The sequence below is a fragment of the Equus asinus genome, chromosome 1 (assembly GCF_041296235.1).
Source record: "Equus asinus isolate D_3611 breed Donkey chromosome 1, EquAss-T2T_v2, whole genome shotgun sequence".
Lineage (NCBI taxonomy): Eukaryota > Metazoa > Chordata > Mammalia > Perissodactyla > Equidae > Equus > Equus asinus.
The window spans coordinates 101,878,395-101,903,822 of NC_091790.1; the positions used below are offsets into that span (position 1 = coordinate 101,878,395).

A 25,428-nucleotide genomic window follows, 5' to 3' on the forward strand; every position below is an offset into this window, starting at 1 on the left:
GGGCCTGAGGGACAGAACTAGAGACCCACAATATCCAGCTGGCTTTCCCTCAGACATTTGCTTAATCCTGAGCTTTTAAGGCAAAACACTGAAGCTGTAAATCATGAAAGCATCTGAAAAGTAGAGGCAAAATCTTCTGTCTTAGTACTGAGGAGACCCAGCAGAGAGACGGGCAAAGGACGGCTGCTGGTGAGAACCCAGGGTCCCCTTGGAAAGCCCTAGAGATGGGTCCACAGGAACAGGGCGCGATAGAGGGAGGCTGACACCTACCAAGCCTGGACTACACTTCATTAAGCCTACCTCTCACTGGGCCAAGGCCATTAGCATCCTCATTACGTAGAGAGGCAAACCCTCTCTAGGGGAAGATGCCATCACCAAAGTCTCTAGAGAATTTCACACCCAATTTATAGTGATCAATAGAAAATTACCAAGTATGGTAAGAGACAGAAGCAAATGACCAAAAGCAGGAAAGAAAATGGAAACTGGATCCTGATATTGACATCATTAAACAACCGCTTCAAAAGAAACTATGATTTCTATATGCAGAAAATAGATAAAGTGTAGACTTTGCCAGAAAACTAGAACCAATAGAAAAGAATCGAATGTGGATTTTATTATTGAAAAACAGAAGAGCCGAAATTAAAGCTCTATAATGGTTAGTGTCTATAATGGGGTTAACAGCAGATCCGATATAGCAGAAAAGGATTAGTGAACTGGAAGATGGATTGATAGAAATGATCCAGACTGAAGGAAGAGAGAGAAAAAAGGATGATAAATACAGAGGTGAGAATTAGGGACAGACAGGACACAATGGAATAACTGGAGTTCCAAAGAATCAGGCAAAGCTGACTTTGGGGAAAATAAAAGTTTATCATCAAGCTTCAGCAGAAAAACAAAAATCACTCCTAAGCACCTCACAGTTAAACTGCTGAAATCCAAAGAGAAAGGGAAAAGTCTTAAAAGCATCAGAGAGAAGAGTGATGTCAGCAACACAGTTGAGTGAGCTGCTTCCTTTATCTCTCCTGCTTTGAGCTACAACTAAATGGACATTCATTGACCAACAGAGGATACCCACACAGCACAACAGGACACTTGAGAGACCCATGCAGCGATACGTCTAAAGGTGGATGGACTGGCCCTCCGGAAAGTAGTGGAGATAGGTGAGCACTCCCCAGTCCTTCCCCAGCAGCCCTGTGCACACCCACAAATGCTTTCCCAACTGGTGTAAGTGCCCATAGTACCACTGTGGTACTGAAAGTGGGAACATGCCTTGGCATGACTGTAGGAAGAGGCAGCCCCAAGCCCATGTGTATGATTGCTTTCTCAGACAGTGGGAGAGCCCATTGCGCTGCTGCAGTCCCAAGGAGTGACCCAGAATCAGACCCCACGAGTAAGCCCCTGCCCTCCAAGCACAGTGGGCAGCATAACTACAAGAAGAGATGATGGCAGATCTACACACCAGTACAAATGTTTTCCCAGCCAGCACAAGTGTCCATAGTACTACTATGGCCCCACAAGTGGGAAAACACCTAGGCACGACTGTGGGAAGACGTGGTGGTAGCCCTGAGCCCACATGTGAATGCTTTCTCAGCCAGCAAGAGAGCCCACCATACTGCTGCAGTCCCAACAAGTGGCCTAGGCTGGGACCCCCATGAAGAAACCCCATCCAACAAGCATATTGGCTAGCACAACTGTAAGAAGAGGCAGTGGCAGGTCTACAGAGACACATGAACACTTTGCTGGCTAGTGTAAGCACCCATAGTACCACCACAACTTCCAGTAGATGGGGTGGGATCAGAAACACAGCTCCTGCTTCCCCACAGAAGGAGCAGGTGGAATCTGTGACCTGATACCACCACAAATGCACCAGCAAAAGATTAGTTCATCAAACACCATGAGAAACTGCAGCAACAATTCAGAGAAAAAGGAAATAATTCTCCAAAATCCAACCCTAAAGTCACAGAAATTTATAATCTAAATGACAGAAAATTCAAAATAGCTCTCATAAAGAAACTCAATGAGTTACAAGAAAACTCAGAGAGACGGTCAATGAACTCAGGAACAAAATTAATGAGAAGAAGAATACTTCACTGAAGAGATTGAAGCCACACACACACAAAAACAAAGCAGAAATGGGGCTGGCCCCGTGGCCAAGTGGTTAAGTTCACACGCTCCGCTGCAGGCGGCCCAGTGTTTCGTTGGTTCGAATCCTGGGCGCGGACATGGCACTGCTCATCAGACCACGCTGAGGCAGCGTCCCACATGCCACAACTAGAAGGACCCACAACGAAGAATATACAACTATGAACGGGGGGCTTTGGGGACAAAAAGGAAAAAATAAAAAAATCTAAAAAAAAAAAAAAAAAAGCAGAAATTCTGGATATGAAGAATACAATTAGTGAAATAAAAAATAAACTAGACTCCTTAAAAATAGAGCTGACATTATGGAGGAAAGAATTAGTGGCTTAGAGGATAGAAATAAAGAAATGCTACAGGTTGAGGAGGAGAAAGAACTAAGATTTTTTAAAAATGAAGGAATTCTTTGAGAAATATCTGACTGAATTAGGACAAGCAACATAAAGAGTATAGGTATGCAAGAGGGAGAATGGAGGGAGAAAGGAGCAGAGAGCTGTTCAAAGAAATACTAGCTGAGAACTTCCCAAGCCTGGGGAAGCAACTGCACTTACAAATTCTTGAAACCAATAGAACTTTTAATTACATCAATGCTAAAAGAACTTCACAAAGGCATATGCTAGTAAAACTAGCAAAATCAACAAACAGGAAAAATATTAAGGGCAGCAGGCAGAAGAAAAGAACCTACAATGGATCCCCTATCAGGCTTTCAGTGGATTTCTCAGTGGAAACCTTACAGGCTAGGAGAGAATGGAATGATATGTTCAAAATACTGAAAGAAAAAAACTTTCAGCCAAGAATATTACATCCAGTGAAACTATCCTTCAGATATGAAAGAGAAATAAAAGCTTTCCCAGATAAATAAAAGCTGAGGGAGTTCATCACCACTAGACCTCCCCTACAAGAACTGATCAAGGATGTCCTCATACCTGAAACAAAAAGGCAAAGGTCTACAAAGCTTTGGGCAAGGAGATAAATAGGCAAAATCAGAAAACTGTAGCTGTCTTTCAGAACACTGAAGCAAATACTTAATTATAACTTAAAAGATAAAGGAAAAGAAGCCATCAAAAGTAACTATAAAGACTTCAACTTAGTCACAAACTCACAACACAAAACAGGACAAGTGGTGGTAACAATAATTCAGAAGGGAAAGAGGAAAGGGATGGAACCTGCTTAGGCTAAGGGAGATAAGAAAATGGACTATCACATCTATGAGATTTTTTTTATAGAAACCTCATGGTAACCACTAAACAAAAAATCAGAACAGAGTCACAGTTAATAAAAAAAGAGAAAACTGAGAAAACCTCCACAGAAAACTACCAAAATGAAATGGCAGTCAGAAATACAAAGGAAAAGAATCAATGGAAACATAGAAAAACCAGAAAACAAGAGATAAGATGGCAGTATTAAGCCCTTATATATCAATAATCTAAATCTAATCTAAATAAATAATTACTCTAAATGTAAATGGGTTGAATTCTCAAATCAAAAGATTTAAAGAAGCTGGATGGATTAAAAAACAAGACCCAACAACTTGTTGCCTCTAAGAAAAAAATCTCAGCTCTAAAGACAAACACAGGCTCAGAGTGAAGGGATGGAGGATGATACTTCAAGCAAATGGCAAAGAAAAGAAAGCAAGTGTTGCCATACTCATATCAGACAAAGTAGACTTCAAGATATAAAAGACAATCAGAGGAGCAAAAGAGGAGCAGTATACAATGATAAAACAGACATTCCACCAAGAGGACACAATACTTATGAATATATATGCACCTAACACAAGAGCACCAAAGTATATAAAGCAACTATTAGCAGACCTAAAGGGAAAATTAACAGCAACAGAATAATAGTAGGGGACCTCAGCACCCCACTTACATCACTGGATAGATCCACAGAAAGTCAAGAAGGAAATAGTGACCTTAAATGAAAATATAGACCAGATGGACTTAACAGATATAAAGAGAACACTCCAACCCCAAGCAGCAGAACAGACATTCTTCTCAAGTATATGTGGAACGTTCAAAGATAGACCATATGTTGGGAAACAAGGCAAGTCTCAATAAATTTAAGAAGACTGAAATCATATCAAGCATCTTTCCTGGCTGCAACGCTATGAAACTAGACATCAACTAAAAGAAAAAAACTGGGAAAATCACAAATGAGTGGAGACTAAACAACATGCTACTGAACAACCATTGGATCAATGAAGAAATCAAAAGAGAAATTAAAACATACCTGGAGACAAATGAAAATGAAGATACAACATACAGACAGTTTTGGGATGCAGCAAAAGTGGTTTTAAGAGGGAAATTGAGAGTAATACAGGCCCCCCTCCCTCAACAAACAAGAAAAATCTCAAATAAGTAACCTTAAATTGCATCTAACAGAACTAGAAAAAGAAAAAACAAAGGCACAAGTCAGCAGAAGGAGGGAAATAATAAAAATTGGAGCAGGAATAAATGAAATAGAGACTAAAAAAAACAGTAGAAAGGATCAATGAAACTAAGAGCTGCTCTTTGAGAAGATAAACAAAATTGGTAAATTCTTAGCTAGACTCACTAAGAAAAAAAAAGAGAGAAGGCTCAAATAAAATTAGAAATGACAGAGGAGATATTACAACAGATACTACAGAAATACAAAGGATTATAAGAGAATACTATGAAAAACTATATGCCTACTAACTGGATAACCTAGAAGAAATAAATAAACTCATAGACTCATACAACCTCCCAAAACTGAATCAAGAAGAAATAGACAAACTGAATAGAGTAATCACAAGTAAAGAGGTTGAAATGGTAATGAAAAACCTCCCCAAATCAAAAGTACAGGACTAGAAGCCTTCTCTGGAGGATTCTACCAAACATTCAAAGAAGATTTAATATCTACACTTCTCAAACTATTCCAAAAAATTGAAGAAGATGGAGCACTTCCTAACTCATTCTATGAGGCCAACATCACCCTGACAGCAAAATCAGACAAGGACAACACAAAGAAAGACAATTACAGGCGAGTATTGCTGATGAACATAGATGCAAAAATCCTCAACAAAATATTGGCAAACCTAATACAGTAAAACATTAAAAGGATCATATACCAAGATCAAGTGGAATTTATACCTGAGATGCTGGGATGGTTCAACATGCACACATCAATCAATGTGATACACCACATTAACAAAATGAGGAATAAAAATCACTTGATCATCTCAATAGATGCAGAGAAAGCATTTGACAAGATCCGACAGCCATTTATGATAAAAAACTCTCGATAAAATGTGTACAGAAGGAAAGTACCTCAACATGATAAAGTACATATATGACAAAACCACAGCCAATGTCATACTTAACAGTGAAAAACTGAAAGCCATCCCTCCGAGAACAGGAACAAGACAAGGGTACACACTCTTACCACTCCTATTCAACATAGTACTGGAGGTTTTGGCCAGAGCACATATTCAAGAATAGAAAGAAAGAGAAGGAATGAAAATTGGAAAGAAAGAAATGAAACTCTCGCTGATTGCAGATAACATGATTCTATATACAGAAAATCCTAAAGAATTCACCAGAAACTATTAGAAATAATCAACAACTACAGCAAAGTTGCAGGGTACAAAATTAACTTACAAAAATCAGTTGCATTTCTATACACTAATAATGAACTAGCAGAAAGAGAGGTCAAGAATACAATCCCATTTACAATCACAACAAAAACAATAAAATATCTGAAATAAATATAACCAAAGAGGTGGAAGATCTATACACTGAAAACTATAAGACATTATTGAAAGAAATTGAAGAAGATATGAAGAAATGGAAAGATATTCCATGATCATGGATTAGAATAAATTAAAATGTCCTTATTAACTAAAGCAATCTACAGATTCAATGCAATCCCAATTAGAATCCCAAGGACATTCTTCACAGAAATAGAACAAAGAATCCTAAAATTTATATGGACCAAGAAAAGGCCTTAAATAGCCCAAGCAATCCTGAGAAAAAAGAACAAAGCTGGAGGCATTGCAATCCCTGACTTCAAAATATACTTCAAAGCTATAGTAATCAAACCAGCATGGTACTGGCACAAAAACAGACAAACAGATCAATGGAACAGAGCTGAAAGACCAGAAATAAAACCACACATTTATGGACAGTTAATCTTTGACAAAGGAGCCGAGAACATACAGTGGAGAAAACAAAGTCTCTTGAATAAATGGTGTTGGGAAAACTGGACAGCCACATCCAAAAGAATGAAAGTAGACCATTATCTTGCAACACAAACAAAAATTAACTCAAAATGGATTAAAGACTTGAATGTGAGACCTGAAGCCATAAAATTTCTAGAACAGAATATAGGCATACACTCTTTGACATTGGTCTTAGTAGCATCTTTTCAAATACCATATCTATTTAGGCAAGGGAAACAAACAAACAAAATAAACAAATGGGACTACAACAGACTAAAAAGCTTCTGCAAGGCAAAGGAAACCAGGAACAAAACAAAAAGACAACCTGCCAACTGGGAGAAAATATTTGCAAATCATATATCTGACAAGGGGTTAACTTCCAAAATATATAAAGAACTCATACAACTCAACAACAAAAAAACCCAAACAACCCAATAAAAAAATGGGCAGAAGATATGAACAGAGATTTTTCCAAAGAAGAAATACAGATGGCCAACAGACACATGAAAAGATGTACAACATTACTATGAGAGAAATGCAAATCAAAACTATAATGAGATACCACCTTTCATCTGTCAGAATGGCTATAATTACCAAGACAAAAAATAACAAATGTTGGAGAGGATGTGGAGAAAAGGGAACCCTCGTATCCTGCTGGTGGGAATGCAACCTGGTTCAGCCACTATGGAAGACAGTATGGAGATTTCTCTCAAAAAATTAAAAATAGAAATACCATACAATCTAGCTATCCCACTACTAGTTATTTATCCAAAGAGCTTGAAATCAACAATTCAAAGAGATTTATGCACCCCTTCGTTCACTGCAGCATTATTCACAATAGCCAAGATGTGGAAGCAAGGCAAGTACCCTTCTATGGATCAATGGATAAAGAAGACGTGGTATCTATATATAATGGAATATTACTCATCCATAAAAAAAGACAAAATCATTACATTTGCAACAGCATTGATGGATCTCAAGGGTATGATGTTAAGCGAAATAAGCCAGACAGAGAGAGACAAATACTACATGATTTCACTCATATATGGAAGATAAACAAACACATGGATAAAGAGAATAGATTAGTGGTTACCAGAGGGGAAGGGCACTGGGGGGGGGGGGGGCGGCTGTATGAAAGGGGTAAAGGGGCACATATGTATGGTGATGGATAAAAATTAGACTACTGGTGGTGAGCACAACGAAGTCTATAAAGAAATCAATAAATAATAATGTACACCCCAAATTACACAATGTTATAAGCCATTATGATCTCAATAAAATAATCGAAACAAAAGCACATCAGAGAGAAAAAAACACACATTATCTTCAAAGGAAGGACAAAAAGGCCAATAGCTGACTTTTCAGAAGACAGGGAAATGGCATTCCTAAGTGCTGAAGAAAATAATGGCTCCCCCAGAATTCTATACATCTCGTGAAATTATTCTTCAAAAGTCAAAGTGAAGTAGTGATGTTTTCAGACAAACAAAAACTGAGAGGATTTATCACCAGTAGGCCTGAGTTAAAAGAAACACTGAAATGGAGCTCTTTTCTTTTAGGAGGAAAATAATCCCAGACAGAAACAGATGTGCGGGAAGGAACGAAGAGGAACAGAATGGGTTAAAATGTGAATCAAGCCCTGCTTCTTGATTTGGGTGCTGCGTACGTAGATGTGTTTACCTTCTGAAAATTCATAAGCTCTGCATTGAAATGTGTGCACTCTTCTGTGTGTGTGTTGTGCTTCAGTTTGAATTTTACCAAAACAAAGCAAAACAAAAACTGTTTAGTGGGAAATTTCAATGCATACATAGAGAAGAATAGCTAAAAACCAATGAGCTAAGCAGCCGTCTCAAGAAATTAGAAAAAGAACAACAAAATAAACCCAGGGAAAGAAGAAAGGAGGAAAGAATAATAAAAATAAGAGCAGAAAGTCATTAAAGAGAAAACAAACACACATAGAGGATCAAGAATACCAAAAGCTGGTTCTTTGAAAAGACTAATAAAATAAAAAATCCCTAGTGAGAGGCGGAAGGCATGAGTGACGAGTATGGCAAACGCCAAGGGAGCCTCGCATAGCTGCTGGCATCTTAGCAGTCTTCCCTTGGGGATGGAGCTGGCTGAGCTGTCTCTCAGCCTCCCTGGGCCTTCTGGCCGGAGGCGGGGATCCCAGCAGATCCTCCAAGGCCAAGTACAGGAGTGGCAGTGACACCACAAAGTCTAGGCTCTTCTGTGCCACGTATTTTTATCCCTAGTCCTGGATTTCTAGGGTAGGTCTCTGCATTTCGGTCCAAGTGGAGGGAAGGGTCTTGGCTGGTTAGATGCTGGAGGACTGAGTTCCCTGGAACTGAGATGGGACACAAGACAGAAGGCCACAGACTGACAGACTGTCATATTGAAGAGCTCCAGAAGGCAGAGAGCACGGCTCCTGGCGCGAAGGGAGGGAGCCAGATGGAGACCCTTCCCGATATCCCGGGCTGATTAAGAATGTCTTGAGCCAGCTCTTGACCTGCTGGAGAGTGTTCCAGAGGTCTTTTTGGGAAGTATGTACTTCTCTTAGATATTAGCCAACTTTGTCTTGCTACTGGACTGCTGAGGCCGCCACGTGGGATGCATGACAAGGTGAAATCCTCAGGGGCGGGCTTCCCTGGCAAGAAAAACAGAAAGCTGCGCAAGTAGAAAAGGTTCCTCTGTCTTTGCTTCCCCTTTTCCTCTCAGGATGCCTCTCTTCTCTCCCTGCCCAATCCTCCCTTAGATTCTAGGAGACATCGTTAAACTTTCTCACAATGGATGCTCAGTCATGACTAACTTAGCTGCATAGTTAGGGGCTTAGCCTAAGACCATAGTTTTGACCATAGTTTTATGTGGGGAGAATCTGGCAGGCTAAGAACCCTCAGATCTGCAGTTCTGGCCGGAGAGCCTGCCTACTGTTTTGTCTCCCCGGCATGTGGGACATGGTAACTCAGAGCACGTGTAAAAACACCAGGCCATCTGGCATTGGCTGCTGCTTTTCCCAGGGGCAGCTGAGTCCCACCTAGGCTACAGCAACTGAAAGCTGAATCCCTCTAAGGGATCCCTGACATCGAAAAAGCTGCCTTTACAGCAAGCAAGTTCTTTTCCTGAAAAAGGAACACTGCACTCCATTGGTGTGGGATTTCAGGAAAAGATAGTATTTGCAGGTTTGGAATTTACTGGAATTGTCTCTCGGGAAAAACTCGTTTCTGATTTGGAGGCACTGATCTTGACTACATGGCCGAGTAGTGGAGGCCATCCAAGAAGAGGGTCTGCAGACATTGAGACGCCAGTGATGGGACAGGTTAGTGTCAGGGCTGTTGGAGACAGGTGATGACTGAAGCACACAGGCCGGCCCATAAAACCCACGCACTATGAAGGCAGGGTTAATGGAGCCTGCCTTTGATCAGCTGGCAGGGCCTCGCTTTCTACCTGTTGTCTAGCATGCGCAGGCCACGGAACTGGAAATTTCAGCATCTTTTTCCAGCTAGGCTCAGAGATGAGTCTATGCCAGAGGACCAAGAACTGTCCTGGAGGAAAGCGTGCAGGGGTGGGAGAGGTGACAGAAGACCCTCACACACACCAAATTCTGGCTCCTGCTTGTGTGAGAGGTGGTCAAGCAAGAGGAGCAACTTCATTAGAAACAGTCCTGATCAGACACAAACATCCCAATATTTAAATATTCCCTTACTTCCACACTTCGTCTAGGTGGCAGGAATCACAGGCTTAATGGAATTCTTCCTACCATGCATCCAGTTGAGCTTGCACTGCCCGCCTGGCGCTTCCTATAAGCTTCCCATTATCCTCCCACGTTTGGCACAAGGGGTCTCCGGACCCCTTTGCTGATTCCCCGCCTCCTTTCCAGCCTCTGTGGATAGCACCAGCGAGCTAATGACACTCTTGTTACTCTGCGCTCTGCCAGGGACCTGCTGACAGAGGGCGCTGCAGGGGCTGCGTGGACGGAACCCCCGCAAGAGGTCCAGTTGGAGGGACCGAGCTGGAGACTCAGAGAAAAGTCTTGCCCAACACCAGCCCTGGGGAGGAGCTGGGTCTTCTTTCAAGAGTCCATCTCTTGTAAGAATTTACTTTGTGCAGTTGTAAGGTCACTTTGTCCGTGTCAAGCACCCAGAGCTTCCATTGAACTGGTTCTAATATTTGAATGTTCATTTTCTACATTGAGTTTGCCTGAAATGTATTTTTCTCCCATCTGGGAACCGCCTGTCATTAGGCTAGTAGGAAGGATGAGGTCTAATCGAAGATTATTTTGACTATTACTTCTTTTCCAAGTTCCCATACTCTTTGTGCCTATTATTGTTTTTTCCCCCCAAAGATTGACATAATCTACTCTTCCCCCTCTGAAAAATATTTCATATTCTTTTAATACTTATCTTTTCCTTTGTTAAAGGGTCAGCCAAGCCTTAAAGGTTTAGCTTTCACTAGAAATTCCTGTTCTTTGTTACAGAAAACATACTGTAAAATAAGCCTCTTTTTTCAGGGGTAGCTATCACTGGCGACAGAAAGAGATTAAGAGGTTTTAAATATAAGGAATAGAAGTCCCCTGAACAGGCTTTGAATTTGTAGGTTCGAATTTCTAGAGTTTGTATAAAAATAGGAGTGTTTCATATATATCATTCTCTGGTAGAGTGTGCAGTATTTTTAACTGTGTTTTCTCCAAGGATATGGGAGGCATAATGACACAATTCCTGTCTTCTAAGACGAGTTCTCTGGTGTGGATTTTAAACTCCTAGGCCTTGAGCAGCCTAGGAGAGATTGGTGCTCATTCTGGTGAAGCTGAAACTAGGACAATGTTCTTCTTTTTCCTTTCTGCTTTCTGTCTGCCTTCTTCCCCCAGGCAACACAGCCGGCAACAGCAATGTGGTCTTTTAAATACAGACCAGGGGTCTGCAAACTCTGGTTTTGCTTGGAAAGAGGGAAACAGGGCTTAGATTAGCAGCTGCTGTAACAGACGAGGCATTGCTTGTGTTTTCTAGATTTCATGGGTGTTGGTGGGTTTTGCAATATTCTTGGGTACCACATCAACTCTGGAATTTTGGAAAAGTTGGATACATGAGACACTGAAGTTTGGATTAATGAGAATTTGTGAGGATTTGTGCTTTTTTATATTATTGGGACTCTGAACTCTTTCCTGGCTGTCCAAAGCTGGTGTGCACAGTGTAGCTGTAGAATATGACCTTGGAGTTGACTGGAGACCTGTCTTGGCTGATGTCAGGAACTCCTATGGGTAACCTCTGAACTGGCCCCAGGGAGGTGCACAGGAGCAGTGACAGGAGTCCAGGAAGGCACACAGGTGTGCAGGCAGGACTTCTCTGACCAACGTGGGTGTCTATCCTTACCGAGAACACTGTAGCTGTGCAGGACCATAGACTTGGCTGAAAGTCTTGGCGGGTCAAAAGAGAGAAGGGTAAGTTGGGAATGAAGTGGGAGAAGGGAAAATCCCCCTTTCCCAGAATGCTCTTCTTGCATCTGCTTCCCGGCCTCGGTAGAGAGGGGAGGAGTGCTAAACTGGTTGGTTAGATTCCCACTGTGGACTGGGCCATGTTTGCTAGACAGCAGAGTCCTTCACTTTACAAGGTGGTACCTCTCTACACCTCCTTATTCCAAGAAGTTAGACAGGTCAGTTGACTCTGTTCTCTCTCTGTGGCACCTTCTTGCCATGTGTCTGACCAGGGACCACCGGCTCTCCCCCTCCACCCATATTTCTTGTCTCTTCCTTTAGATGGCTCAGGGGCCATCCGTGGGAAAGATAAGACATGACAGTGGTTGTCCTTGAGCACAAGTCTCATGCTTCCTGCACGAGTTCTGAGCACTAGATTAATTAACTCATTAATTAAGTGAATAAATATTTATTAAGCCCTTCTAAGGGGAGATGCTACTAGCAATAAAAAAAAAAAACCTTTTAAAATGTTATCAAGTACTGAAATTATGGCTGATTATTATTTTTATCTTTTCCTCAAATTTTCTGCAGGGAACAAGTAATATTTTTATAAATGTGTACACAAACGGGATTCATACCCACATAACAAATACATGGAAATGGAGAAGATTCTGGATTTACGTGTGAGGAAGTGACTGAAATCTTGGATAGCCTCTGTCTTCTAATCTGACTTTCTCTACAGCTTTTTATGGAGGAGCCTAGTGAGCTCCCCACTCAGAATCATCTAGAAAGGAGGAAGGCTGTTTATTAACCATCTTGACTTTCTTTCCCCTGGTCAGGATTTGCTAGCCCAGTGATGTCTGGGTTCCCACTTTTGATGCTCAAATAATTTCCCTGCCAATCACTCTGAGAGTTAAGCCCCCAGCACTGACTCCGACTTCAGAGTTCTAGCCTGGGTCTTACCTGGTACCCCACCCTCCATGGATCACATCTCTACATTGAATCTCCACCTTGGTGGTGGGAGCCCTTCTGGCCTACTTTGGCCTTATCAGGGCATCATGATGACTAAAAGAGCAGGCTCTGAGGTCAGACTGCCTAGGTTCAAATCCTTGTTCCATCATTTGTTTGTTACCTGTGAATACTGGACCAGTTGCATTATCTTCCTGCACCTCAGGAAGATTTTTTTTATCAACAAAAAGGGAAAGTAATATCTGCCATCTAGGGTTTGCATGAAGATTAAATGGGGTAAGGGGCTCAGCCTGGCGCCTGACACAGAGATGCTCAGCTACTGTTATTAGCAGTATTATTCCTCTACTCAGGATAGCAGCCTTACCCCAGATGACAGCCCGGGGGTCAGATCTTGTAACCCATGCACAGATCTCCAGGCACAAGCATAGCCCAGCTTCCTGGGATGGCCGCAGCCACCTTTGTGCCCATCTGCCGTGTCTGTCTGATCGGACATTGTGGTAATCAGCTTGCAATGCCCTTCAGACATGGCCTCACCCACCTGGCTGCAGGTCCAGACACAGCATTTTAGTTAGGTCAGTTTCCCTTGTCTGTCCCACATAGTCTCCTGCCAAATTTGGCCTCTCTCTGCCCTCCCCCGCCACAGGCCTTTATGAGAAAGCTAGTGAGTCCATCTCATGGAGATTAAAATGGGTATGATGTTCCCTTCTTGTCTGGTTGAAGCCCTCTCTGACAGCAGAGATATGAAGGGCCTCAGCAGTCCTGATTGTTTCTAGCTCCACATTTTGAGTAAAAAAGATTCACTTTGTGTGTGGAGTGGCTTTGAGAGGGATGGAGAGAATCTATTTTTTGTAGAGTTCTAATTTTACTCTACTATGTCTGTATAGGTGAAAATCACTCCTGAGTTCTTCCAGTTTCTACTTATTTCCCTTGTTAGGAAAAGGGGCACTGTAGAGTGGTCAGCAAAACACTTCTTCCTCCCATCTCTCTGTCTCCACCCCGCCCCAGACACACTTCCGGTCATCCAGTCCATGGCTCACGGGCTTCTAGGAAAGGCTGGTCTCATTAACTATTCTCTGCATCCTGTTCCTGCTGCCTCCTTAAGGGCCTCTGTCTATCAAGCACCCCTTCTATGTCCCGCATCTCCAAGTTTCCATAGGCTCTTCTCCGGGGCTGACGAGCACAAGCAGACGAGCCTGGTTCATATGCCAGCTCTACCACCTACCATGCAAGCTACCACCTACCTCAGAGACTAAGCTTTCTCCTCAAATACAGTGGTGTTGGCACCCACCTCTTGGTGCTTTCATTAGCATAAAATAAAAGAATGTAAGATCCTCGCCAAGAAGTGGACACAAGTAAGTAGTAAATAAATGAGAACTCTTATTTTTATGGCTTGTTCCACTCAGTCTATACACAAGTTCAAGCCCATCTCCAACCTGTTTCTCATGCTGCCACCTCAGAGTCACTCCACAGCCACCCTCCCTGGAGGAGGGCTTTACAGACTTTGCCTCTTCTCTATCAAGGCAGATTTACTAGAGGGCCACCACCACTCCAGTGTGTCCAGGACAGAGAGGTTTCCTGGGCTGGGGACTTTCAGAGCCACAACCAGGATGGATCTGAACAAGCCAGATGGACCGGCCACCCTACCCTTCAGCCTGAAGTCTTTCTCATCAGCTCGTTGAATTTCTTTTTTTGGACAAACTTTACCACAACCCCTCCGTGGCAACTCTTTGCAGAGGCATTCTAGACCCTGTCTTCCACGACTCCTCTGTTGGCACTCACCAGGTTGTGTTGACGATGCCCCCTTTGGTAGTTTCTTCTCCCCTGACTTCCATGGCCCTGCTCTTTTGGCTTCCCTGATGTTATGGTTGCTATTGTTGCATAACAGTAGAACCAAAAATTTAATGGCTTAAACTATCACTGTATTATTCTCTCCTCAAAGGCCCATAAGGTGACTGGGCACAGCTAGGTGGCTCTCCCTTGGGGTCTCACATGCTGTTGCAGTGGACAGCAGCTGGGCTGGACCTCTGCTGTTCCCTGGGCAGGGGAAGCTGGAGCAGCTGGGCTGGCCACACATTCTCTCCATGCAACCTCTCACTTGGCCATCTTGGTTTTCTCACAGCACAGCTGTCTCAGGGCTCCAAGAGTGGGTGCTCTAAAGGTAGGAGTGGAAGCTACCAGTCTCTTAAGGGTTGGGCCTGGAAGCCAGCCTCACTTTGGCATGGAAACCAGCATGGGGTCAGAGAGCCCACCCAGGCCCAAGGGGGAGGGAGCATGAACCCCGTCTCTTTATGAGGCATGTCATGGAATTTGTGGCCATCCTTAAACTGCCACACTTGACGATATCTTGTCCTCCTCCTCCTCCTTAGGATTCCATCCTCAACTCTTTGCCCCTACCCCAGTCTTCTCTACCCGCACTGTCCCCCATGCCTCATGACTTCATGCCTTTGCAGCTGCTGTCCTTTGCCTGGAATGACCCCTCTACCACTCAGCCCCCAACACCAGTCATTCCTTCCCACTTGTCAAGTCCATATATCAGCTCCTCTTATCCATGGGTGGTGGTCAACTCCATGCCCCAGAGCTCGGTTGGGTTCTCCTCATCAGTGACACAGGACGCAGTAAGAGGTATGTGCTTTTCTCCCCTACTGCAATTCGAGAGCCTCAGAGAGCAGGGACCAAGCCTTCACCTCAAGATCTCAGTCCCTGGAGACCAGCACAGTCCCCAGCAGGCCTCCAGCTCTGTAGGGTTAAGGGAGGCAGGTCTATATGTTCTCTTAGTGACGTGGTAACTCAAGGTTAATCCAAAAAAGTCTCAGTTTGAGTTAATATGGCTTTGACTATTCATCTGTGTTGATTAAGACCTTTCATCTCATCGGAAGAATCTGACATGTATCCAACTAGAAGCCAGTGCTATCTTTCTGTACTGCTGAATTAAATGATTTGGTTATATCTTCCCCCTATTTTCTGTAATAATGCTCAGTCACTCCGTGTGGTCTGTTATTGAATCTGAGAGACTGACACTTCTGTGGATCAAAGATCGACTCTGATGCCCCCAGATGTCATGGAATATCTGACATGGAAAGATGTGATTGCACACAACAGTTTGGCTTCTCATGTTGGGTGGACTGAGGTCAAGCCTGCTGTGTGTGTCTCCTCACTCCTATGTCTTGTCTTCCCACCTGGACCCCTACTCTCCCACTGCCACACACTCATTGTCTCATTGGCCCTGTTCAGTCAGAACCCTTAAGTTGGCCTCTGGCAGCCCAGATTATGACCAGCTTGTAACCACAGCCCCTCTCAGTCCTCTTCCTGCCCTGTGTCCCATGCCAAAAGCCACAGCTGAGATTACTGAAGGCGGATAAATTGCCTTGCATGAACAGGTCCTCAAACCCATTTTGATCACCTGATCCTAAAACTAAACAGAAAAAAAGCAATAAATGGTTTCTTATACTACATAAAATCTAAGCACCTTGATCTTCCACACAATACTCAGCTTTGTCCTGAGTTCCAGCCAATCACAGCTCTCTGTTTCCTTCCACATGGTTATGAAACGCAGTATGCCTGTCTGCATCCCCGGCATACCCCTCCAATCCTCTTCTTTCACTAAGGCCTCCTCCAAGAAACCATCTCTAGCCAGCTCCACCCACCAGTTTAAGCACTTTTATATTCTTTCTACATTCCATTAGCACACAAGATGTATAATATATGATACATGATAGCATCAAAGGGACAAATTATTACGGTATGAATATTTTCAACCACTTCACTCTGGTCTGCTAAAGGGTGAGTGAGTGTGTGTTTAGTGACGTGGGTTCCTGCCTCTACCGCCCCTGGAGACTTCTCTCTAGAAAGAGTACTTCTCTTAGGCTTTTAAAGCAAAATGTGGAGGAAATAAGAAGGGAAGAAGATCAGCATGAGTGAGCTACAAGCAGATTTAGGTTGATGGAGAAGTTTAGGTGGGAGGGACACCAAGGGAATCAGATGGTGAGAAGACACAGATGAAAGAGGAAAGATAATTTTAGAAGTATTGCTGTGAACTGTGTATTCTTTCCTCAAAATTTACGAAATAGGAGTAAGCAATATTGAAATGACTTTATGAGTGTACAGAGTTCAATTTTTAGCATGATTTCCTTTTAGGATAGTATTAAACTGGATGAGCAATGGAGGTAGATATAGTTTCCATGGAACTGTATAATAAAAATAAGATGACGTAATAATCTAAACGCCCGTTATCCTGCAAACCTTTATGTGGAGCTGGACTTGTTCCTAAAGACTGTCACCGGGTTATGTTTCATGGGGTATGTATAGTCCCCCCAAGCAGACGATGTTAGACTTCGTGAGGGCTTAGAGCCTGAGTCAGACGTTTATTGTAGGACACATGGAGACAGCTCCTTGGAAATAACCATACAATGATTGAAAATGGCAGGCCACAGTGCAGTTCTCAGCCGGACTGGTTCTAAAAACAGAGCAGTCTGGTGAAAAGACGCCCAGATTCAAATAAAAGGCTATAAGCCTGTGTCACCTGAACCATCTGGATTGTTGACCTGACGAGATCCCTGTGTCTCATCATGGAACTGGGGAGCCTCTGGCTCCGGCAGAGCTCGTCCTGGCTCTGGCTGCCTTGCCGAGCGGAGAAAGCCTGTGCCAGAAATGCTAATAAGGGGATGGCAGCTGGTTCCCCCGGAGCCCTGCTTTTCCTTCAGTGCCCTTGGGTCTCCAACTCTGGCTGCAAAGCATTTCCCCAAAGAAAACTCTCAGAATAAAGCCATTCAATTCACAGTTGTCCCCAAGACAGCGACATGTCTGTTTCCAGAGGAGAAACGAAAAGCAGAATGTACATTCCTGCTCTGACCCCCCTTGGAACAGCACTGCGGTCTCTGAAGCTTCCACTTGCACAGCAGATCTCGCTGTACCAGACACAGGGCTGGCACTCATGGGGCCGAGTCAGTTGATCTTCAGGGGGTCACCTTGTGGGGATGTATGTTAACTTCATTTTATTGATGAAGAAGCCGAATCTCAGAGTCCATGGGACCACATCAGGGTGGACGCTGAGCCCACATGCCTCTCACTTGGAGCCACCCACGGAAGTGTGGAGCGAGGAGGCAAAGCCTGACCCCTCGACCCCACCTGTGTAAATTCTACCTGGCCATGCTCAACGGCAGTCGTTAAAAACTTTCAGCAGGACTAGGTGCTTAGATTTCCTGTTGTGTGTAATCAGGGACCACTGTGTGTTTTTTAAATTTGGGAAGACATGACAGAAAAGGATTTGGAAATGACGTGTTGAAAAGGAGACTGACGGACATTCTTCTGACAGATGCAGGGAGTGAGGAAACCAGAGTAGGCAGTAATCAGGGTGTGAACCTCGATGTGAGGGCAGAGCCTGGGAAGAAGCTGGATGTGAAGGACCAACCTGGAGGCGAGGCAGGACCTGGTGACCGGTGGTCCAAGGAGGCAGGATACCAAGACAAAGCAGAGCAGTCTAAAATGACTGCAGATTTCTGGTGTACGCCTGGACAGCTGTGAGAAGGCAGCCGTCATGACTGTGATAACAACATGACATGACACGAGGGCGGGTGGAGAAAGGGGGCCCCCTTCGGGAGAAACTCTTTTGGCCAGAAATTGGTGGTCACCTCAGGCACACCACTCTGTTCTTCCTGCTATGGATGGAAAACTACAATGAGCAGGGAGCAACATGTAGAAGATTTGGGCAAGCGATCAAGGCAAAGATGCCTTCGCTGCTGCATCACCGCCTCCGGTCATTGTTTCTGGGCAATATGAGCCACAACTTGAAGGAACACACAATCAACAAGGCCTGTGGTCACTCCTTCTGAGGGTGTGAGACTGGCCCACGGAGCCTGACTGCACATATTAAAAAATAATAATTGAGTTACTATAACAATGAAATATTGTAAGATTTTATCACGAGGGTGAAACTAGAATTTCACTAGTTGTTTCTTTTGTGGGTGTCAAAATTTGCATTTTCACACTTTTCATATTACAGCAATTATTACTATAGTCAAAAAGCCAGGTGTCCACTAGGGAATAATTATGCCAGAGAATAGGAAATGATTCCGGCTTTATTTCCTCTTGTATTTTATCATGCATGTAACTCTTGGGAGAGTGCAGAAAATATTTGTTTTGAATGTTCCTCATTTGGTGGTACTTTCAAACTCTGATTTAGTCAGAACTTTAAAAAAAAATCATATAAATCAATAGCAATCACCTAATTCTAAATTGAATCATAACCCCAAAAGAAATCTGCTATTTGAACATTATAGACTCCAAGGGATCAGCAATATAGTTCCACCTCATAAAAGGAAATAATAAAAGGAAAAAATAAAGAAAAAAATGCTAAGTGAAAATAGAATAAAAACCATTTATTTTATTATTTTAATTTAACCCCCAGGTAGAAAGAATGACCTTCCGCCGTACCTCAACATTTAAAATAGGGCCAACGTTCAAAGTTTACAAAATTACTTTTAATTTTAAGAAGGTATAATTTACCACTTAGAATAATGTGCTTATTACTACTGAGAGACTGGGAAAGAGTCCTATTTTTGATTCATAACAAAGACTTCTGTAACCTTCCGGATAATGGTCTAGATTCTGCATTTTTATTACAGCAAGAGGACCTTTGATGTGTTCATGAAGGACAGCCATATTAGGACATTTTGTGCTTCCAATCTCTTCCTATTTGTTAATCTGGCAGTTTTTCAATCATACGTTTTTGAAAATTCAAATTATTTCACGGTAAAAAATATAAATTCATATAGCATATCATATAGTTTTAATCCATTCAGACTCTAAAAATATGATTCATTACAGCATTTTAACTTATTTGATTTACATTTATTTGATTTATATGTGTTCCCTGAGTTAATATTCTAATCATTTGCAAACTCAATTAAGCTTTATCTTGATAAATTTTTACTTTTTGACAAATTATATTACATTTGTACAGAATAATACATTCTTAGTATATTGACCACTCCTTTGATATATTAGCAAAATGTAAATGGCCACTTTTTCAATTTCACTTTCGTCCATTTCCCAAAGCACTGAGATATTGCTAGTCCAACAGGTACATCGCAGAGTGAGATCTTCTCAAGTTTGCACCAGAACATTTTAAAAATGTCATTTTTCTAAAGTGCTCAACTTTTAGTTATTTTGAATATGACTTGGCAAGCTATTTGTTTATTATAAGACATTGCTACTTAACCAAGTTTGAATACACTTTCACTCAATTATGACAATATTTTATGTGTTTTACAGAGCTGGTTTTATAATATCTTTTTAATGATATTTAAAGTGTGTCTTCATACTGCTGATGAAGACAATTGTATTAAACGGTTTGTTATTTGAGATGAATATACAGGAAATGTTCTATATGTCACAGAAATCTTGAAGAAATGCCTTGAAAGGAATGGCACTAGTGCTAGATTAATTTATACACAAATTCCCCTTTTTCATATTGGCTCACGGGGAATGAAGAAACAGTCATGAGATTTCATATTATCCTTAATGCCTACTTCCTTGACTCTAAACAGATAAAAAATTCTAAGTTGTGTTCCTGCCTGCACCATTTTGAGCTGATATTATATTCTGACCCTAAATTGTGTCTATTTCTCAATTAGTTAGAACCCGAAAGAAGAAAATGGGTGTGTAGTAAGGAAGGACTCTTCCAGCAAACTTCCAATGTAGATTGAGGCACACAGTAAACTATCAAGACTAATATTCATTGCTAATGCAAGTTTTTACCTTTTTGTTCTTTTTGGCATTTGGGAAGTCATATTAGGTACTACTAGCTAGAGCCCATCTTTATCCTCAAATCAAGCCACCCATGTTCTTTATGATAAATGAAGCTATTTGTGGGATAAGGGAAGATACTGGCATGACAAGGGCAACGAGTGTGTGCTGGGGAGGATGGAGAAGTAGGGGTGAGGGATGAGGATGAGTTTTCTTGGGGCTTGGCAGCTGGGCAGAGAGGTTTCAGCTGATATATTATGAAAGCACAGCCAAGCGTCTTTTGGGCAGATGGTAGCAGAATTGGGTTGAAGGCATTTTGTCTGGTATCAGTGTGCAGGATTAGAGAGAAGAAAAGCTAGAGTCAGGGAGTAAAGTATTAAGGAAAAGGAAATCTCTTGTTGGGAATTTCATTGTGCATAACTCAAAGGCAAGGGCCAGCAACCATATCCCATAAAATCGTGTTCCTTCTACGTCTGATAGTATCAAATCTCCTGACTGTCTACCCATTCTGTATGTGCCAACGCAAAAAAAAATGGGCACTTGTGTCATTTCTAGGAGCAGAGACGCCATAAGCTTCTAAAGGGCTGACACTAGGCCTTTCATCTCAAATCTGTAGTCTTTGGACTATAGTAAGTCCTAGAAAATGTTTATTAAGTGAATGAATGAAAATGAGAGTGAATAAAAATGGGAGCAAAATATGGTAGAGGACATAGTTTTTCTTGAACCACAAGTCAAATGATAACAGACACCTTTAGGTTCCTGGTCCTATATCATTTCCTCTGAGAACTGGGCAGCTGGAACAATAGACTATTCTATTTCCTTTCAGAAGTGCTATATTGAATGAATACCTGCCTTGAACCAGAAGATGCATGAAGGAATTTGTGCCCTTAGCTCTCTCAGTACCCGAGTGGGAGTGGACGGAGTTGTGGACTAGGGGTAATCCGTGCATTCCTTCAGCTGGCAAACATGAGGCCCAGGTAGAAATTTCCTCATGCAATGGGAAATGCACCAGTATGGAGACCTACGAAAAATATCCTTCCATAACTGTGAAAATGATTTATTCTCAAAGAGAGCAGAAGAGCTTAGAAAATATCTCAATAAGATACATGATGACAAGTTTACACGTCCAGAAACGTCAGGAGATCAAGAATCAAAGAAACAGGTTGGCCTTACCAATACAGCACCCCATCCTGAGGAATTGTGGCCAAAGCCACAGACCAGGGCAAAGTGCAGAATATGCCCAGCATTCCGGGGCCGTGATCGAGGAGCCTTGAAGGACTTGGTCAGGCAAAGCCAAAACTGGATGGCAGGATACAGAGGGACAACTATCACAAAGTTGTAGAGACCCTGGAGGAGCCATGGAGTGAAAGCTCAGGGAAATGAGCCAAAATGTCCTGCATCCAGAGGCTTATTACTGAACGTGAACCAAACCTTTCCTTGAATTTAAAGGGCTGGGTTAGATGGCTTTTACGCACCACTCTCCAGCTCGCTGCTCACTATTTTTAAGCATCTCATTAAACTCATGTCTCTTTTACATTTCTAAGAGGAGGCAACAGAACAAAGAACAAAGCAGTTGAATTCTGCTTCATCCTGAGCAACAGGAGTGGGAAAAGTACTCACGCTCCACAAAGTAAGAGCTGGCATCAATCTTCCAGATGATCTGGCCCCGATGAGAACCATTGACTCCACGGTTCTTATAGTCCAGAAAGTTTTCTGACAAGACCTCATCTATAATTCCAAGAAAAGAAGGCAGAGAACATATCAGCCAACAGCATATTTATTAAAAAAAAATTAAAAGAGCAAAAGATATTAATGCCGTTTCCAGCTCAACTGAAGAAAAGGCACCTGGAATCATAGCATCACAGAGCTAGAAGCATCCTCAAGTATCATCTGGACCAATCCCCAATTTTCTTTGGTGAGGAAGATTGGCCCTGAGCTAACATCTGTTGCCAATCTTCCTCTTTTTGCTTGAGGAAGACTGTCACTGAGCTAACATCTGTGCCAGTCTTCCTCTATTTTATGTGGGACGCCACCACAGCATGGCTTGACGAGTGGTTCTGAGTCCACACCTGGGATCTGAACCTGTGAACCCCTGGCTGCTGAAGCAGAAGCACATGAACTTAACCACTACACCAGTGGACCAGCCCCGAGCCCAACTCCTTTTTAACACTGGAATCTCCTCCCCACTCTGCAACACTCCTGGCCCGGGATCATCTAGCTGGTTCTTGAACACCTCCAGAAACAGGGAAGTAATTGCTTCTAGGGCAGTTCATTTCACTTTTGAACAGCTCTTTCATGTGTGAAATTTCAGTGTAAAAATTTTCCTCCTAAATCTTTCATTAACTGGTCCCTTTTTGGGTCTGAGGATGAGGCATAGAGAAAACATCCAATCGCACGTTTCTCATGGGCCACACCCTCTATTAACTCTTCTCCAGCCTGGACACCCATCATCATCCAATACATGGGACTCATCCACGAATCTGTCCATCCATCTTTCATGTGCTTGTGCGTTCACTTGTTCATTCAACAGATACTTATTAAGATCCAACCACCTGCCATAATGAGAAAGGTGCAGGGGCCATGGTGTTGGGCAAAACCGGTGCGGACCTTTGTGAACTTACTGTGTGAAAGCTTACAAACAATTGAAGAGATAGCCTTTAAACACTAAGTAAAGAAATAAATGTGATAAGGGATATGAAGGAAAGAACAGGGTGCTCTGACAGGGAGTTAACAAGGAGGAAGGCCAACAGCAGGTCAGGAGAGAGCTGAGGGATGAGAGGAAGCCACAAGGGTGGAGATGGAGGGAGGATGTGTGGAGAGCGAAGCAAGGCTTGGCTGTGGTGTCCAAGGCCCGAGGTGGGGAGAGCCTGCTACGTGGAGGCACTGAGAGGAGCTGGAAGTTGACGGTGCATTCTTCTCTCCTGCCCTTTCTCTGCTCATCACATTGCAACCCATCAATGTCCTTCTTTCAGCCGGTGCCTGCAGAGGAATGCAGCATTCTTGGAGAGAACAGATTCTGGAAGACCAAGTTGACCGTCACCTCCTTAGTTCCATACCCCACGTTTTCAGTGCAGACTAGGACAGGGATATGAATTTACCTTGACCTTGTATGGGGCCCTTGCAGATGGGTACCAGAAAGTAACCACCTGAGCCAGATGGATCTGAGGCTGTGGGAAACCATGTTTTGAGAGTGCAAATCCACCACAGTGGCTGGAGGAACCACCACAACTCAGGGGCTCCTGAGGGCAGGCCTAGTTCTGCAGAGAGGGACTAAGTCTTTTTGTAACTACAATACCCTGAGGTTCACATCCTGTATCTGGCTGTACCGGGAAAACCAACAGAGATGAGGGGCAGAGGGCAGGGCCGGTAGCTAAAGGACCCAGCTCCGAGGCCTTTGTGCCATTTACCACAAAGTGGGGGCAGTACTAACTCGGACCCACGGGGGAGGATTCAATGAGATGACTGGTAGACATGCCTGTGCCCTGCCATGGTGACAGCACATTTTCGCCTGCCTCCACTTTGGCAAAGATGATTGAGCAAGGCAATACTGTCTCTGCCTCATTAATGGCAGGAAGTGTTTGCATCTCTTGGAAAATCACTTATTTGCAAAATTTGCCTGTCTTTATATTCACAGTGTGTGCTTACAGCCCTGTTTGGGTTACTAAGATGATTGCATAATATGTCTTTTACAGTAATTGCCTCATTTCTACAAAAAAAAAAAGCATAATATTTTCCTGGCTCCCTGGGTCTTCAGTACAGATATAACAAATCTCATTTCCAGACAGAAATTTGCCTTGTTATGGCTATTCTCCAAGGAGTGGAATTTACCTGAATTGATCCTCTCTTATCGCCAGAATATTCACTTTAAAAGTCATGGTCACGTATCCACATAGAATAACACCAAGAAGGGGAAAGTTCATTCACACATTAGGTAAATGTGTATTGAGTATTTACTCCACTCCAGGCATTGTGCTCAACCCTGGGGAGACACTGGTGAACAAGACATGGTCATGTTCTCAGGAAGTTTCCAATAGATTTGGGGATTTATTCGAAAAACAGGCAATTTCATTAGAATACAGTACATATAAGAATGGGTTAAATATTAAAGAACCCCAGGGGTACAAATGAGAAAAGGATGGGGGTGAATGGGTAGGAAGAATCAGAAAAGACTGACAAGAATAGTGAAATAACATTTTAAAGAGAGCAAGATACATTTCGCTGTAACATTTAAACAACACATTTTAAGAGATTGCCAATTCGTCCTGATAAGCATCTCATTCCTTTACACTAATAATAACACTTCACAACAAATATCACACAAGAAAATAGAATAGTCTGAATTCTTGCCCAGACCATCTCTGCTGAGAGGTCAAATCTTTCCCCAAAGGCATTTACCGCCAATGGTTAGAAAAGTCACTAGTCTTTGCTTGGGAATCCAAGTGTATTGTCAGGGTCAGATGCAGAGAAACAGAATCAGTCTGGATATTTTATGCAGAAAGGGATTGAATGCAGGGAATTAAGTATCGGAGAAATGGACTCTAGGCCGGGCCTCTGGGAACAGCCCCCAGAATAACACCGGCTCTCCCAGGCGCTGCCTCTCCCTCACTCAGAGAGGCCACACGGGACCTGCTGAGTACAAGAACCCCGTACAGCTGATCCGGGGAGCAGGAGGCTGCTGCACAGGCCACAGCAACTGCCTCTCCACCCACAAAGATAGTGGCCAGCCAGTGGCAGGCTGAATAGGTTACTGCCACCACCACTGCTGGCTGACAGCCACCAAGTGAGTGAGTGGACACTAGGCCAGTATGGTAGAAAAGCTTAATTTATCAAAGCCATGTTTGCAGCAGCCCCAGACTAAAGGAGGATCCCCACCACTTCCACCTTCCCAGTCTTGCACAGGTGCATCTAAAGGAAGGGACCAAATTTGAATTCCAGGATGTGGTTGCATGGGAGTCTGGGAAACGTAATTTTTAGTGGACCAGATTTTGCACTAGAGGAA

General features: G+C 42.9%; 1 protein-coding gene across 1 annotated transcript in view; it reads right to left on the reverse strand.

The window, feature by feature from the left end:
- The window catches only part of HECW1 (HECT, C2 and WW domain containing E3 ubiquitin protein ligase 1), a 392,878-nt gene that overhangs the window by 194,823 nt on the left and 172,627 nt on the right, over positions 1-25,428 (reverse strand). The window contains exon 4 of the mRNA XM_070504453.1: positions 22,050-22,157. Coding sequence (XP_070360554.1) covers positions 22,050-22,157 — 108 coding nt within the window. The remainder of the gene's footprint in view (positions 1-22,049; positions 22,158-25,428) is intronic.